General features: G+C 43.0%; 2 protein-coding genes across 2 annotated transcripts; one reads left to right on the top strand and one right to left on the bottom strand.

Moving 5' to 3' along the window:
- Positions 1 to 2,658: 2,658 nt before the first annotated feature.
- kcnj4 (potassium inwardly rectifying channel subfamily J member 4) lies at positions 2,659 to 4,353 on the bottom strand. Its single transcript, XM_076080070.1, has one exon. It carries the CDS (start codon positions 4,189 to 4,191, stop codon positions 2,746 to 2,748), a length of 1,446 nt encoding a protein of 481 aa, XP_075936185.1. The 5' UTR covers positions 4,192 to 4,353; the 3' UTR covers positions 2,659 to 2,745.
- Positions 4,354 to 14,273: 9,920 nt separating this feature from the next.
- kdelr3 (KDEL endoplasmic reticulum protein retention receptor 3) lies at positions 14,274 to 17,538 on the top strand. The gene is made up of 5 exons (XM_076084233.1): positions 14,274 to 14,678; positions 15,236 to 15,336; positions 15,426 to 15,584; positions 15,814 to 16,066; positions 16,480 to 17,538. Exons 1-5 carry the CDS (start codon positions 14,588 to 14,590, stop codon positions 16,521 to 16,523), a joined length of 648 nt encoding a protein of 215 aa, XP_075940348.1. The 5' UTR covers positions 14,274 to 14,587; the 3' UTR covers positions 16,524 to 17,538.
- The last annotated feature ends 1 nt before the right edge of the window (position 17,539 follows it).

Here is a 17,539-nt window from a genome sequence, read left to right as displayed (position 1 = left end):
TCCTTTGCTTCTTCTGCTCAAAGTAACTAAAGTTTAGAAACGGAGCGAGAATCTGTAAGTCCACAACATCTCAACCGTGGAGACACGTCTACAATGTCCACAGCTGCTTCTCGTGAAATTAAATGTACACAAATCCTAACTTTAAAAAATATTCTCATCATACAATCCCCTCTGAGTTAGAATACAAAATAAGTCCATAGATTTCATACCCACATACTGTAGTTTGCTTGTGTCCTATTATATTTTCTGCTATTTTAAATCATCTAAAAAAGCTACAAAGAAATTCTGACCTTATTACTGAAACCGGCCAGCAGGGGGTCACAGACTGCTGCACAAACTGCACAAACTGTTCGCCACATTCATTTTGCAGACCACAGCCCTGATGACCAGTGAATCATAAAGTCATCAGATCTGGACAGTTTGGAAGCCTCTGAGACTAGAGTCCAAATGAGAAGTCTTACATGTCCCAGGCAGGGATTGTTTACATTGTTTGTGTCTTGCTTTTGACCAACACTACCTCGTAAGCACTTGTTAAAGAGCTGCGTTAAAAGTGAAGGTGTCCCTCTGAACCGGGCTAGCCCTACAGTTGTGTTGCTCCATTCAGTTTGAATAGAAGAGTGATGTGCACCCGATTGCTTCTTCCAGGGATGTGGAGCTTGGAATTTTTTTTATGAATACCATAGGAAAGGCAGCACCTCGCTAGAATAAAATGCAATAATTTATAGAAAATATAATTTTTCTAAAAGTAGGTGGAGCACACCTGTTCTTTCAGCTATACACGATTAGCTGATTGGCTAATTGGCACCAGGTGTGGTGTTTCAATCAATTCCGAGCCACTTTTAGAAATATAAGTCAGATCAGTTCAGCATCAGCCATCTGCAGTGTTTATTGAGAATTCATCAGGGCGCCATTATGTTGTGCCTCGTGAGATACCACAGCCACTGCAATGCCCCCCAGTGTAAGCAGTCAGCCCTTCCTCCTCATTCACAATGTCCTTTAGCTTTCATACCAACACACACAACAGCTCAAAACGAATCCAATTTGTGTTCTATGGTATATTAGTTATCATCTTAATGTGTTTTTGTTTTTAGAAACATTCTTGAGTTTAGACTTCATGATGCAGGTTTGAACTCCTTTGCTGCTTCCATGGTACACCGCTAGAGGGAACACGTGGTTCAGTGTCTTCTGCTGAACTTCTCCACAATAGAAATGGCTGCAGAGGCATCTAGTGGCTGCTTTAGAAAAGAAAAATGTTTTATTTTTGCATTGCATGCATTTTATGTATCTTTAACCAGGTTTCCAAAAGGAGAAACGACCAGAATTATATACATATTTATTTGCGACATCAAAAGGTATACAAGGAAGAATAAAGTGCTTTGTACGTGAGTTTGTTTTTCTTCTCATCTTATTTCAGGTAGGACAGCAGTTTGCTTAGTGCGTCTTTATCACTAGAAATATACGAAGCAGCAAGCACAGATAGCAAAATAATCTCTCTGCTACACAAAATGGCATTTACAGTGGGTGTTTTCCTGCACTTAAGTCGGCTCCCCTTCTGTTCCCATGTTGAAATATGAAGTATACTTATACAATCCAAAACCAACATTACAACAATATCGTTATACACCGCCAGACCAAACGTTTTGAGTATTGTATTTTATTATGTTGGGTTGATTCCAAGCAATTTAATGGTAATCATTATGAATTACCTCAAATTAGATAATAAAAGTAATAAAGACAGTCAGCTGTGTACCTTTTTATTTAGGGATTAGGTCAATTAAACATACTGCTTTGTATATTTGTTACTTTTAATTCTGAAGCTGTCTACATATGTTTTAACAGCTGCGTCTAATGAAGCACTAATTAGGATCTGGGCCATAGGTCCTTGTCACAGCAGGAATCACACAGGTGGAACTAATGACCCTAACGACGGCTCCTTTAGGTGTCTCAATAAAACATGTAACAGTGAGCCAGTATCTACACAGGGCATGCAGACATTTCAATAAATGGTCAAGATTCAAAACCAAGTTTTCAAGGAGCTTCAAAAATAAACTTTAAAGTTTGGACATATTCATACAGTACAGCTGTCTGTCACAGGTGCCTCCTTATAGTTATCTATGTTACTTAAAAGTACTTCTAACGGTTATTTCTATCATATTTATGAATACATTGCTTCAGAGAAAACTTTAAATGTAACATAGTAATTTTATTTTGGCTGGCAGTGAATGTTATTAATGTGTTCCTAGATGTTTAGCAAGTATCGCAATGAAAACTTCGTACTGCAGTCAGTCTCTCACGGCCATATTGATTGATTGAAAACACTTAAAGCAATAAAACTAGCAAAAAAACCAGTAAAAGTCAACAATAAGATTTGCAGTATCATCCGGTTACTGCCATTGTGCTTTCCTTTGGTTGTGAAATCTTATAAAAGTCCGTCTGTGCTTTGTCAGAGATCCTTTGTCCTCCTGCAGAATCGGTCTGGTTGATCATTATGGCTCTTCAAGGAGTGCAGTTGCATGTGCCCAAAGTTATTTAGTAATGTGTGCTCTGTTTCGTCATTTCTAATCTCATTGAGAAGAAAAAACAAACAAATATAAATGTGAAACAACACAGACAAGGCAAAAGGGGTTTTCATTTCTGGACATGCAAATACCAATTTCACCAAGCATACCCTACTCAGGTCCAGCTCACTGTAGAAGTAGTTGAAAGGATTTATGGGTGAAATATAAGAGGGACACAAGACGATCTTTAGATGTCTTGCTCACTCTTATAGGACACTGGGTCAAGAGGGATGGCAGTCTGTAGGATGTCAAACTCCATCTGGTTGTTGTCCATGTCCAGAACACACATGACACTGTGACTGCCTGATGTCATGGTCGTTGTTTCCTGGAACATATTTTGGAAGTCTACAGACACTGATGTCCTACTCTCCTCCGCCTTCTCCTTCTCCACAATCTGGGAGTCGAAGATGTCATCCTCGTCCTCCCCGCAGCTCAGCGCCACTTCGTTCTCGTAACAAAAGGCGCTCAGCGATCTGGGAATCAAGTCTTGGGTGGATCTGTAGACCGGGACGGGAGAAGTGGCAGAAGAGGCCCGGCCGGCGACCTGGTTGAGCTCTTTGGCGCTGAGGTGGGGCGTTGACGGCACTTCGTAGGTCTTGTGGAAGCGAGCGTAGTCTACCTTGTAGCGGTCCTGGTCCTCAAAGATCACAGACTCAAACCTGTGACCCCAGAAGACCTCTCTGGCAAGGTAGGAGCTACGGAACTGGGTGGTCATGGCCGTGGCCTCCACCATCCCCTCCAAGATCACGACAATCTCAAAGTCATCTGCCTCCAGATCAGCTCGGCTTAGAGTGTACAAGGGGCTGTCTTTATTTATCTCGTGGATTACAACCAGCGGGGATACTAGAAACAGTCTGTCCGTGCCCTCATCGTAGCCCACATTGAGGTCCATCTGCTCCAAGGGGATGAACTCTCCCTCAGCTGTGATGTAAGAACGTATGAGCTGGGCACGGACATGAGCCTCCACGATGTGGCTCTTCCGCAGGTTGCCTACCCTCCACATGAGGCACAGCTTGCCATCGCGCAGGGTGATGACCGCATTCTTGGAGAACACAAGGGTCTGGTTCCTCTTCTTGGGCCGCGCCATCTTGGCCATGATGGTGCCAATCATGAAAGAGTCAATGATGCAGCCCACAATGGACTGGACCACCACTGTTATCACAGTGAGAGGACACTCCTCGGTAACGCAGCGCCAGCCGTAACCAATGGTGGTCTGGGTCTCCATGGAGAACAGGAGCGCCCCGACAAAGCCGCGGACATGGAGTATGCAGGGCATCCTTTGTGTCGGCCCTCCAGATGTGTGTCCAGAGGTGGGCCCGTGCAGCCCCGCCACCGCCACCGCCAGCTCGTCGCCCTTTCCAGGCGGTTGTTCGTCAAAGTCCCCATGCACCAGGGAGACGCTGTAGAAGATGATGCCGAAGAAAAGCCACGAGACCAGGAAGCTGGCGCAGAACATAAGCAGCAGGTATCTCCAGCGGATGTCCACGCAGGTGGTGAAGATGTCAGCTAGGTAGCGCTGCCTCTTTTCATCCATGTTGGTGAACAGAACATTACATTGTCCATTCTTCTTTACAAACCGACTCCGTACTTGGCTGGAGCCCCTTGTCAGAATCTTCCCGTTGTAGTTGTTCATCCCTGCTCGTCCCCTTGTGCTGTGCACGGCAGCAGAGGCTCCCGACCTCCTCCTACTGTCTTCTGCCTCTGCGTGGCAGGGCGAGTGCAGTCGTTTGTTGAGGGAACTGTGGCCGTTATGGAGTCCTGAGCTGGAGATCTTCTGGCGTGCCTCCTCCGGTAAAATGTCTGACACAATGCCGTACCTGTCAGGCCAACAGAGAGGAAAGTTAGTATCTGTATCATTCAAATTGTAGTGTGCACAAAATGTAGGAACAATTTATAGCTAGTAATCTCACTGATCCCTGTGTACTTCCTAGTGTACCATTTAAAGCACACAAAGACACAATGTACCCTCTCAGACAGCGACAAGAAGATAATACCTGACTCATCAGGGACACAAGGGTCGGCAGCAGTATATAGGAAACCGGCCCACAGTTTAGGGGGAAACTCCTCAATGAACACAGTCATAAAAGATATATTTAATTCCCAATCTACTCGAATCGACCAAACTCCCGGTCACCTGAGTGTATCGATCAACCTAACCTGTCTCTCTCCTTTACATGGAGGATTACCATGCAGCTGGGAAGGTGAGTTCAGTTTAGCTACGTGAGAAGGATTGCCGGTCATCACAGATTACAGGATTATATCTGAGTCAGTGTCAGTCAGACAACCCGTTTTGAGATGAACCAACATATATGTTACCTGTTATATATAGATGAATGTCAACGCCATCATTTAATCATTCATGAACTCACTTATAACAAGAGATCAGATGTTTGAAGATGTTTGAGAGTTTTTGTCTTGCATACATTTCCTCCATGAAATCAATCTTTATTGTTCCTTGAAGGGAGATTTTACGTGGGCTTTAAAACACCACAAAAACAGTTTGCGATCTGTTGCAGCTGGCTGAAGGCAGGAGCTGGTCAGGACAGTGTAGGACAGCCTTGGCCTCTCTGAGGATGTGCTTGCTGTAAATATCCCTGAGCCGGGCCTGACTCACCCCGACAAGATCACCAAATTAGCAAGCCCATTCCTACCGGCCTTGTTAAGAGTACGTTACCAAAGGAACAAATAGTTTCTGTAAAGTTGTGACGCCCTTTGAAACTGTAACTCCCACACAAATTGAATTGATTAATACATATAACAAAGATAAAATAAAGGCATCATGTCCAATCAGAGCCACTGTTTGAAACAAAGTAGTTCCAGGATAATTCTAATATATAAAAATTGTGCAGTAACACTAAACACAAGATTCACACTCTGCTGTGAATTGGCGCTTTGCCACCCTTATGTCTCATTTCTTTGTCATTTTGGACAGATGTTCAACTGACTTCAGTGATCTCAGTAGCAAAGGAAAAGTAACAGAGGAATGCTGGAATTCAAGAGCTGATTCAGGCCTTTATAAAAACTAACAAGGACTTGATAAAATGAAGAATTAGTAGCACAATTGGCAGCTGAGGATTGAATCGTTCACCTGTTGAACCTACTTGTTCCCATGGCACCAGTGGTCTCTGGTACGGGTCCTGGTGGGGAGGCCAGACTCTGTCCTGCTCCCAAAAGTCAGGTCACCACCATGGAGGTGATGCTTGTACCACTGAGAAGACCACTGCAGAGGAGAGAGACAGGGAGTAACAGAATCAGTGCCTATCGGTTCATGTAGAATCACCATTATCTAATTAATTGGGGGTTTAACTCGTGAAGGTACAGAAAGCTTTTGACTGAGGGAGGCACACTTTAATTACTGAAAAACATTACCTTCTTTCACTTTTATGAAAACCTATAACCTTACATGGTTTCATCTCTTTATATAATGTGGCTCTGTGTTTCTAGTCTGCTTTATGTGAGCTAAAGATGTGGAAGATTAGATTCTGCAGAGTGTCTTGAGGAACGGCGACCGCACTCTTGAGAACAGAGTTGTAATGTCGTATGTGGGTGTAAGTGGCGGTTTTACATTTCACCTACATGATGGACACATCTGGTATTCATAATTATAGACAAACCAAAGTGTTTATTTTGGTTACATCGTAAGGAAACATCTCAAGCAAGTCTATTGTGCTTAAACCGAAAGATTAAGCTCATATGTGCACTTCTTACTCACACACAGAGAAACCAGTAAACAATACACTCTACTAAAGGATTTATTGAAATGCTCTTGTTGGCAGCTTTGTTTCTTTCTCTACACCTTAAAACAATCTAGTTTAGAGATTCAGAGTCAAAATGTGCATCACATTCAAACTCATTTACATGCTGTTCACATGGGATTTTATTTCCTATAAATCTGGGATATTAGTCGGATAATTCTGTGGGATAATTCTGTCAAAAACTGTCTGTCCAAAAATACAAAGAACATCCTGTCACGTAATCTTTCCTTTATAAAACCTGTGCTGTAAAGCAGATAGTAAATCCAAGCTGATGCCTGCAGTGGTAGCTGTTTCTTTCTTTCTTTCTTTATGTATTAAATGCATTTTTAAGGGAACGAATAAGCTCAATGTAAAATGACTGAACATCATGGAGAGAGGAGGATCTGTACCTTTTATTTTTCTGCAATGACATCCATATCTGTATTGATACGTGTACAGGATTGTATTTTCATGTTTGGTTTTTGGTCTGTCTCCTGATGCAGCTGTGAAATAATATCCCTCAACCTCCAAGCTGTATCTATTAAAGGAGAAGGCAACCAGCTCCCCATCCATCATCAGTGGTGTCTCCCTCTCGGTGCAAAGATGTGATACCCTGTAATGAGGCCGGGAGAGGCAGAGCGCAGGTATACGAGACACACACAATACAGACCAGTTAATGGTCACCATGCAAGTAAAACTGGGACTTCCAGTGAAGCCGGTTTCCATAGGAACACGTCTCCATGTGGCATTTAGGGGACGGAGAGAGCATGTGGAGAGAGTCACCAGAGGACATTGTGGCGAAAAGGGGGCGAGTATAGAGTATTTAAGTGCTCTTATAACATGAGTCAGAGAGGGAGGGAGAGAGGGGATGAGAGAAAGTGCAGCAACGTCTACGTTGAACTTTAAGTAGATTCTAAATGAGGGCCAAGAGGTGACTCTTAGTGGAGACTTTTTTTTTGATCCATATTACTGAGTGACAATGAAGATGAGGAGGGCAAGAGGAGTTCATTAATTACAGACAGAACTGAAGAATTGTTTACACAGTTTACATCTCTGTGATCAATACTGTTGATTGTAAATCTAGTCTAGGGATATAGAAAGCGGTAGAAATGAATAGAAGGATAAAGTATGTTGAGATGTAGCAAATATACAGGATTGTGATATGATTAGTGGAGTGTTGAGTGACTTGCTTCTTCCAAAATCAAATTTGGAGTGTTACTCGAACAAAAATATTTCTTTCACATTTTCTGTTATTTTATAAACTAAGAAATGTTTCTATTGATTGAAGAAGCGATCGTCAGTTGCAGTCCTGTTTCTGTGTCTCTGTATGAAATGCACTTACTCATGTCCCGCCTTTGCAACCACACTCATTAGTGTTTACACGTGTGGAAGTATTTCACCGTGTCTCTGCGTCACTAACTCCTCCCTAATCTCATGAATTCACAGATGAATACTCATAATCTGTCGTGCTGAAATAACAAAGGTGGAGTCTGGAAATTTCATGACTGTTAATCCCAAAAGAGATGGAAGACGAAGAAAAGAAGGTTAGGTGGGGGGGGGGGGGGGGGGGTGGGGGGATTAAGATGCAGTGTCCACTTCCCCCTAAAGCCTTCGGTAATCGCCCCTCATGAGACGCACTATTACAGCTGCCACAAAAATAAATTGCACTTCTGTTGTGAATACCTGAACGTTATGGTCTGGCAGATATGGCGGCTGTAGTGGAGTAACTATTGGTCAGAGTCGTTTTTCATGATATGCTGGTCGGAACTGGTTTATAGAAAAGATCAATTTAGCCTCACTGTCTGTGAAAGGTTTGTACGAAATGACCCAATGCATTCAAAGGCAATTTATGTAACATTAACATGTTTGTTTTTTCTGAATCTGACTGTCAAGATGATTGTTTATAACTACCGGCAGAATGATCTTGTTATATCAATTCCGTCCATCAATGGAAGCACGTTTGCAAAACATTAGAGATGTAATCCACCCAAGTGGGACTGTGTGTGACTGTTTTGAGTCAGTCGATCAATTCCACCGAGCAGGTTCACTTTACGTCCTCCTTATTTTCTTTTGTAGAACTGGCTCGTGTGACGTGAACACTGAGCGATACATAACCCATGGTTTCACCTCTGCTCGTCACGAGCCAACCCACAGAGAAGAATGATTCCCACGCTACCAACGCATCCCAGACAACCTCCGTGCTGGCCTCATTTCAGATTTCTCTTTTTCCCATGTTGTCCATTTTTAATCTTTGCAAAACATATTGTATTTCAAAGTTCATGTGATAGATCGGGTACAATATGTGCAACTGTAATTGATCCACTGAAAGGAAACATTTGTGACACTTAAGCACAGTTAAGGAACATTTATTTGCATTTAATTTAAAGGTGAAAGTCTTTCTTTCTCAGAAGTGTCGGTCTGCATTTCCATCTGCAGAGCTGAATGATCTGACCCTGATCCTGAATGTTTGTTTACTGGACACACAGACAGAGAAAGGCTGCCACAATTACAGCTAATCAGCAGCAGCGGCACACTGACTGTTTACAGTTGGTACACACACTGCTGCTGCTGGTCAATTTTTTGGGGTTAAATCTATTTATTTATCTTAACAGTCCTGCTCGATGCTGTTTTCATGAGGTTGTCGGAATAAAAGACAAGATTAGGTCAGAGCCACGTGATTAATGCAAGATAAATCAATAACTTTCTCCTCAACCGTCTTTATTCTAACTGAAAAGATCACTATATGCCCAGGTTCCCCTGTGATAGACTTATGTACGGGATGCTTTGCTTTTTTTAGTGAATTAAAGGTTTTTTTAAGGCTTTTATTGTGATTTTCATTTATTTTTGTATTGATTAAGCCACAAGCTGATCATTTATAGCTATCTGTGTTCCCTCTCTCCCTTTACTCATGCGTGATGACCTTTCCATTCCTTTCTTAAGGTTGCAGAAGCCGAGATTTCTCTCCACTTTGACTTTAAGATGCACAAGATGAATACTAACCGACAGAATTGTCTAAAATTTGAAAACCAAGGAGAGTTCTCCAGGCATTAAAAAGTTAAAGTTAATCAACAGGTGCACACCAGTTCCTCAAGGTATGAAGACTTAGGGATGGAGAAGAGTGACTGTTCATGTGACCCCCCCCCCCCCCTCCACACACACACACACACACACACACACACACACACACACACACACACAATACAGTAGTTTCCATGATGCCTGAGCTTCAGTCTGTCTGACACAGTGCTTATATATAATAACTGTTACAGAGTGTACTGTCTGAAGGTAAAACTAGAACTGCTCTTAATGTCTGTCATCTGGAGTGCAAAGTTGTGACCAATAAAAAAAACTTCATCCAGCAAAGTTATTATTCTGCACATCTCCTGACACTGAAATACGAATTGAACATAAATGACACTCACCCTGCACGTTAGTTGTTGTGTTCTGTCACTGGGTTGTAATTTGAGTCCGTCGTACTTCACTTCTCAAAAATCCCACTTTCAATGTCCAAGGCAAAAAGGTCCCACATCTTTAGATTGATGTGGTCTGTGAGATTCTCTCTCCTTTCTTCACTCTCTCTCTCTCTCTCTCTCTCTCTTAGTTTCCTCTTCATCGCTTGTTCATTCTTTCATCCCTGTTGCTTCCCTCATTGAATCCATTATTGTCCTCTGCTGCCTCCTCCGCTGACTATAATCCCGTCTGTGCCGCGCTCTCTGTGTACTCGTACACCCCGGGCTGAAAATGCTGTGTCAATCTCCCCTCTGGGAGGGAGGGAGGGAGGGAAGGAGGGAGGGAGGGAGGGATGAAGGAGGACAGGAAAAAAAAGAAGAGAAATGGATCAATTAAAGGCAAAGAGCGCAAAAGAGAGGAGACTACAGGGGGGGGCTGCCACTTTGTCTGTGCGCTCTCAGCATGTGTAGGTGTTGAATATTGCCTGTAGTGCCCATGTAAGCAAGCGAGAGCTCGTTTGAGTCATGGTTTCTAGGCCGACTCTCTTCGAGGAACAACAGAGATGATACAGTAACAGGTGAGAGACAAAAGGAATACGGGGGCTTGGAAATACAGCGGTCGAGTTGCCGTCATAGTTTGAAAACTGTGAATCACCACGCATACAATGACACAGGCCTGTTACTGTAAACACAATCCTGGTCACATCAAAACTCCACAGCTCTGTCGACACACGTGAGATGTTGCAGTAGGCTTCCTCTCACGTACAGTGGTCGATCCATAATGGGTGAAAAGTGGGAAGGTTATTCTTTGGTGACCCTTTGACTTGCACAGTGTCAATGCGACCCGGGACTGTGCAGATCTTCTGGACGGGGAACAACGTTTGAGGGCTGTGTGAGCTTGAAGTGTCTTTGAGTCAACCTCGTGGTTTCAGCTGTCAAATATAATGAATTATTCAACTTGATGATGGAGAAGGACCGAGTCTGTGGACTATAGTTGCATTCACTGTTGGGCTGAGTGGTTGTTGAACATTTCATGCCTTTAGGGAGAGCAGAGAGATGACAGGAAGTGAGGGGAGTCAGAGAAATGGGAGTGACATGCATCAAGGGTACCGGGTCATATGCAGGCCGGTGAAGGGACAGGGCCTTAACTCCCATCGGCCACCTGGGCATCCCGTCAATTGTAAATGATGGGAGTGAAATTCAAAATCCTTACCTCAATACTGTACTTACGTGACCGTATGGGAGTAAATTTCGGCTTTTTGGCTCTGAAACTAACACATATGAATTCTTTACTTTTCTATTACCATCAGAGGTTTTTATACATAGTGTAAGCAAACCTCAAAACCCCCTTTAACAGGGTTAGGGTTGTTCTATTCTGGTGCTCTCACAGCCGTTCTGCTGGCGAATGAAGATTGACACAGTCTCACTATTCTCAATAGAGAGACCAAAAGAGGCTTTTTCTAGTTTGATTGAGGATTCCTTCATCCAGAATCCACATGACTGTTATGAAATATGAAGTGAGCAAAACAGTTTCTATGGAAACCGCCCCCATCCCCTCCGGCCCTCACCCACATCTCCCGTTTTGCCCCCTCATTGCTCCCTCCCTCGTGCACTCCTTCCTTCCCTTTCTAAATTATAGGGCACCTCTTTTCAAAATCTCTCCCTCTACATAGGGATGTGGGTGTGCATCTGCCTATATGAGACATTCACAGAGGAGGAACGAGGGGGCGGACGGACACACGGCACTGTAACGGCAACAGTGAGGCAAACAGAAAACATACGGACGGAGGGAGCTTCTGAAGGTAACACGTACACCATGAAGGAAATGACTCTTGTGAAAGAAGTCTGCTAGAGTTCTGCTATTGAAGATGACATGACGAGAAACATGACAGGGGCACGTGAGAGTGAAATTAGACTATTTCAGTAGCGTTTTAGGCTTTCACACACATAATGGGAGAGAATAAAGCAATTGCAACTCTCAAGGAATGCAACCACACATCAGGTCAAACCACCAAAATACATCTTAACATGAATGATGGGTACAGCAGGTTAACCAATATAAACAGTAGACCATGTTATTGAGCATTTCTCTGACTTATTTCTTGAATTTCTGAGCAAGTTGGAAAAAAAAGTGAGGAGGCTATGTTAGGAGTTTTTTATTATCCTGCTACCCATTTAATAATTAAAATAATAATTTGTCATTGTTACATTGATAAATAGGTTTCTGATATAAATCTAAACTGTAAAAGTCAAACTGAGATGTTTTAAAGCCTTAAATACGTCTTAGATTCTAGAGAATATATAGGTTTGGAAAATTATGATGATGCTGAAGCTTTAAAAGGAGACTCCTGGTGATTATGTTGAACTCTGCATGACTATAAAAATGATTGCACCATATTCATTACCTTTAGCCTTTACCGGCTGTAGTGTCAGCGCTCACAGCTGAGCGGAGTCTTCGCCACAGAGGGGTTTTGAAAAGACACTAAATGACCATAACAGTAAAAACAAAAGAAAAAAAAAGATGGGCTGTGTATGATGGGAGAAAAGGAGGAGGTGGAGGGTTGCAGACAGACCGATCAGACGGTCACTCAGATCATCATCTGACGAGGAGATGACCATGCAGACTGGACTGTGTGTGTGTATAAATAGCCACTAATCAGGCCTGGGTGTCAGATTAGTTCCCATAACCTTTTGCTCAGCAGACACTCATTAAGGTAGCCTATGTGTGGGTCAGCTCGGTCCAGAGGATGTCCTCTACAGTACCTTTGTAGGAGACTAATAAAGCATCTCTTTATTGCATATGTTGTATACAATTGTCTGTTTCTTCTTCTTGCCCCCCTCTCCATTGCTCATTTATCACTCTTAACGTCTGATTTATAGCTTTCACGTAATATGAACAGGTCTGCTTGAGAATGATACTCAACTTGAAGAACCTGTTGACAGAGAACGGCACCAGGCTCTGTACAGGATGCTTCAGGGGTGTACACAGGAGCTGCGTGTGCTCTCAGTTGGTACGTGGTGCCCCCTCACTTCTCTGCACCACCACGGATGCATTGTATGTAGGCCGAAAGCATTTCCTCTGACGCCCTGTGCTGATTTCACTGCATCAAACATAGGAGTAGGATGTAGGGGAGCAGGACGTGTGCGATGCCAGAATCCAGCTGCACTTTGTGGGTTAAGAGGGAGGACGAAGGAGGCGGTGGAGACGGTGGGATTTGATACGAAGGGAGACACAGAGTGGTTTTAGGTTTTCACTGTGACTCAGATAGCAGAATTAGGAGGAAAGGGAGGCGGGTGGAGAGGAAGTGCCGGAAGACGGGGAAGACAGAGAGGGTGAAGAGTATTATAAAACACTGAAAAGCAAGAGTACAATGCTACAAGCCCTCACTGGGTAGAAGAAAGATTATGAGAGACGGTATTCTATTGCATAGGACAGAAAGTATTATGTTTGTTCTAAAGACTCATCTCAATTTAAATGAGGATAAGACAAATAGAAACAGCTTGTCACACAGCTGGAGAAGACTTGAAACGCTCTTCTCTGTGGGGGATGGGATGTTTTGGAATTACAATCTGTCACAAATAATTATTCATCATCTACTGTGAAACACGATTGCTAATGAAATCCACTAATGTAATCAGTTTGAATCATTTCAATATGATCTGATTACGACATTTTTGCATGTTATTGAACTTAATTAAGCGTGTCAACGTCTCAACCTGAAGACAGTAAATATTGGTGTGTGATTCATGTAGACCATCTGCCAGAGTTGATTAAGGAAGTAGGTGAGATAAGGCAATTTATTTGTGAAGCACATTTCACACACAAAGGCAATTCAAAGTGTTCCACATTGAACGGGAAATACAAATACAACTATGATACACAAATGAAACGGATAGCAGCAATGAAAAAAGAAAGATAAAAACGCTATATGAATATAAGGTAAAAATGTAAGTGCAACATGGATAATAATGAATGTTTAAGGTTCAGACATAAAAGCACAGGAGAAAATATCTACAGTGTATGAGATACAACTCCTTCGCTCTTGGGTTAAGAACTCATCTATCCACTATTGCATCTGATGAAGGCATAAATCCCTCAAAATCACAACAATAAATTCGACTACTTTAAGATCAACTGCATGTTTTATGTTGTTTTATGTTGATGTTTTATTTTCCTCCTCCCAAAATTGTTCTAACTCCGTATTGCCTGCAGCCTGTCGCCATCTGTTGTTTAATCAGGGCTCTACTTCTTGAGGATGGCTCATAAACCAGTCAAATTCTATCATGGTACCATCAAGCAACACCGGAAAATGTGGGATTTTGCCCTCAAAGTAAAACGGTAACATCTTTTAAAATAACGAATTGTCTTAGAATATTTATCATTGTAGTTTTTTTTTTGTTTTTTTTACCATACTCATGAAACAGGTCAATTGTATACAGTATAGTGATTATCTCATCGCCGGACTGCGTGTAAACTAATGTGGGTTTTACTTTGAAAAGTCAGAACCGGAAAAGGATACATGTGTTCGTTGCCAGTTAGTTTGATGCTGCTTCCTGCAGTCTGAACTGTCAGCCACGTCACCTCCCCTGAAACAACTTTCCTCCGAGACACTCGCGTAGACATCTGAGTTAATGAGTGGACCATCTGCTCACCTGCGTGCGTGTCGGTACCGAACGGACTCGGAGTTCACTGCGCAGCTGCGAGCTTCTTTTTAACTTATTATCTCTTCCTGTCACTTTGTGCACTCGCAGAGCGCTGAACATCTCTGCTCTGTGTCCGGGATTACGTGTAAGGCCTGTAAGGAGTTGTATTTACTTTTTTTAATCCAAGCGGAACATAAACAAGATGAATATCTTTCGTCTGGCGGGGGACGTGTCACATCTGGTGGCTATCATCATCCTGCTGCTGAAGATATGGAGGTCCAAATCCTGTGCTGGTAGGCTGACACCAATGACATCACTGCACTTTCTAAATTGCGCGTGGGATCGTGCAGCCTAACTTTGGCAATATGCATGCAGTTTGTGCAGCATTAGATGTATCAGTCATTCACAAATACACAGAGAAGTGTTGTTGCTGTTATCAGTTAAGTTCATTGTAGAGGGGGTCGTGCGTAATGCTGAGTGCTTCTGTAGGAGTGGAAGCGACGTGGCATGTTGACAGAGAAATCTGCTGCCTGCTCCACCTATTTCAGAGCAGCTTTATACCTGTATAACAAACTAAATCTGCAGTATGGCCGTCTCCTTTTGCTGCTAAATCATAAAATTGAGGGAATCATGACATTTCCTTCTCATGTCTGGGAGCTGTCCCGGACCAGAGAGTGGGACAGACGCACTGGACAGGGTTTAAACCTGTTTTTCCTCTCTTGGGACCAGAGAGTGGGACAGACACACTGGACAGGGTTTAAACCTGTTTTTCCTCTCTTGGGACCAGAGAGTGGGACAGACACACTGGACAGGGTTTAAACCTGTTTTTCCTCTCTTCCTATCTCTGTAGGCATTTCTGGGAAGTCTCAGGTGCTGTTTGCGCTCGTCTTCACCACCAGGTACCTCGACTTGTTCACGGTCTTCATCTCTCCTTACAACACGGTCATGAAGGTAAGACACACACACACACACACACACACACAGTGTTCACATAGGACTTTCATGGCCAATATATAATCAATATTCGTCTCTGCTGTCAGGTGGTGTTCCTGGCTCTGGCCTACGCTACCGTGTACCTGATCTACATGCGCTTCAGGAACAGCTACAACTCTGAGAATGACACGTTCCGCGTGGAGTTCCTGCTGGTGCCGGTCATCGGGCTGTCCTTCCTGGAAAACTACGCGTTCACCCCGCTGGAGGTATATAAGCACTCAGTCCGCAACTTCAATACATGTGGGTCCAGGTGTAGAAAAGTTTAGATGACTCCTGGCTTATGAACATGCAGCTCGAGGGATTTATGGTCAGTTTAAATTCAGTTTTTATTAATGCTACGGGTCGCCCAGATGATCAATCTTCTCATTTTAATACTTTTTAACGCCTCAGTTTAAGAGTCCACTCATGTGTCTCCCTCCCACTGGTTCCATCCAGATCCTGTGGACCTTCTCCATCTTCCTGGAGGCGGTGGCCATAATGCCGCAGCTCTTCATGATCACAAAGACCGGCGAGGCCGAGTCCATCACCACCCACTACCTGTTCTTCCTCGGCCTCTACCGAGCCCTCTACATAGCCAACTGGGTGTGGCGCTACCACACCGAGGACTTCTTCGACCAGATCGCCGTGGTGTCCGGCGTGGTGCAGACCATTTTCTACTGCGACTTCTTCTACCTTTACGTCACAAGGGGTGAGTAGAGACTACGGCAAAGGGGCGACGAGTTAGTTTACAAGCTACTGGCTGTGCAGACACGATTTCACCTCTGATCTCTTTAGATCAGCTGGAGAGCGCTGCAGCCAGTATTTAGACTTTTCTTGAGCAAAGAAAGTTAATTGACAACGAAATCTACAGTCCGACTGATGTGATACACAGTAGATCTATTAGTCAGACAACTATCCTGTGTGTTGTGATTACCAGAAGTTATCTGTTAATGACATTGTCTGCTGTGTTGTTTGTTGTTAATCCTGCTTTTCCAGTTGAGGAGGATCATTTTCCTTCCTGGCAGCAGTTAAAGCAAAACGTATGCTCAAACGTATGCTCAGGAAAAGTTTCCCTTCTCAAGTCCGCTTTGTTCTTCCTCTCTGTCCTCCGCCTTTCTGCAGTGCTCCGAGGAAGAGGAAAGATGAGCCTGCCGATGCCCATTTAAACCCTGTGCCCGCGACAGCTCCTGCGTCTGTTTTCAAGAACGGGACTTCTGGTCTGACGTCATTCTGTGGACCAAAGTGTGTGCACCTGATTTATTTTTTTTGGGCTGTGATTGGTACTTTGTGTGTGAGCCTGCATGCATACATGCGCTGTTGTGGTCAGAAGTTTTGGGGGACGTATGTTTGTTTGTTTGTTTTTGTTTTTTCTTCAGAAGATGCAAATGTAACACTAGAAATTCGTCCCTGACATGCACGTGGAACTCAAAATTCATGCGAGTGATTGACGCTATGGAAACTGTGTATTTCTCAGTACTTTGGGGCTTTGGCTCTGGAGACAGTTACAATGTTGAATCCACAAAATTCTACTTCAGGTAGATTGTATGTAGCTTCTGAGTTAAAAGCTGTAAAAGGTCCCACAGTTTCATGTCAAAGCGTCCTACACTCTATCCAATCACCGGCACGTTTGACAAACTTCCATGACAAATATTGTAGTTATTTTTTTTTTTTCTTCTTTGAGATTTGTACTCTGTACTATTTAAGTCAAGTTAATTTTATTTATATAGCCCAATATCACTAATCACACATCTTCCATAAAGTGTCTTTCTCTGTGGTTGTGTAACATCAGACAGTCCCTGAATAGCTATAACTGCGTTCTATGCAAACAATGTCTTTCCTTATTGCCAAGTATGTTCACTTTTTTTTGTATTTCATCTTAATCGTCGTCTTTCATATTTCAATGTAATTCTTCATGGGAGGAAAAAAAAAAAGGGCTAAACATTCTGTCGTGTCTTAAATGAAGCCAAAGATGGAAAAGATAACTGTTCCAATGTTTTAGTCAAACAAATGCTGTTTTCTTTTCCTGGGTTGTTTCCTTGACCAAACTGTCTTTTTGTGTCGGGGGATGAAAAGAAATGTGTTGAACTTCTGTAAAAGATAAATCTGTTTTTTAGTACAGTAAGATGAATTGCACACTATTTTTATGACATTACCTTTATTATAACATGTGAGTTCTCTCAAT

This window comes from Anarhichas minor, unplaced genomic scaffold (genome assembly GCF_050575085.1).
Source record: "Anarhichas minor isolate MPS153535 unplaced genomic scaffold, ASM5057508v1 ptg000007l, whole genome shotgun sequence".
Lineage (NCBI taxonomy): Eukaryota > Metazoa > Chordata > Actinopteri > Perciformes > Anarhichadidae > Anarhichas > Anarhichas minor.
The sequence above is the reverse complement of the archived record's forward strand: the minus strand, read 5'-3'. Positions and strand labels throughout refer to the sequence as shown.

Coding starts and splice junctions, on each gene's coding strand:
- kcnj4 (XM_076080070.1), bottom strand. CDS start 4,191: ATGAACAACTACAACGGGAAGATTCTGACAAGGGGCTCCAGCCAAGTA.
- kdelr3 (XM_076084233.1), top strand. CDS start 14,588: ATGAATATCTTTCGTCTGGCGGGGGACGTGTCACATCTGGTGGCTATC. Junction 15,337..15,425: donor CTTACAACACGGTCATGAAG/GTAAGACACACA, acceptor CTCTGCTGTCAG/GTGGTGTTCCTGGCTCTGGC. Junction 15,585..15,813: donor ACGCGTTCACCCCGCTGGAG/GTATATAAGCAC, acceptor GGTTCCATCCAG/ATCCTGTGGACCTTCTCCAT.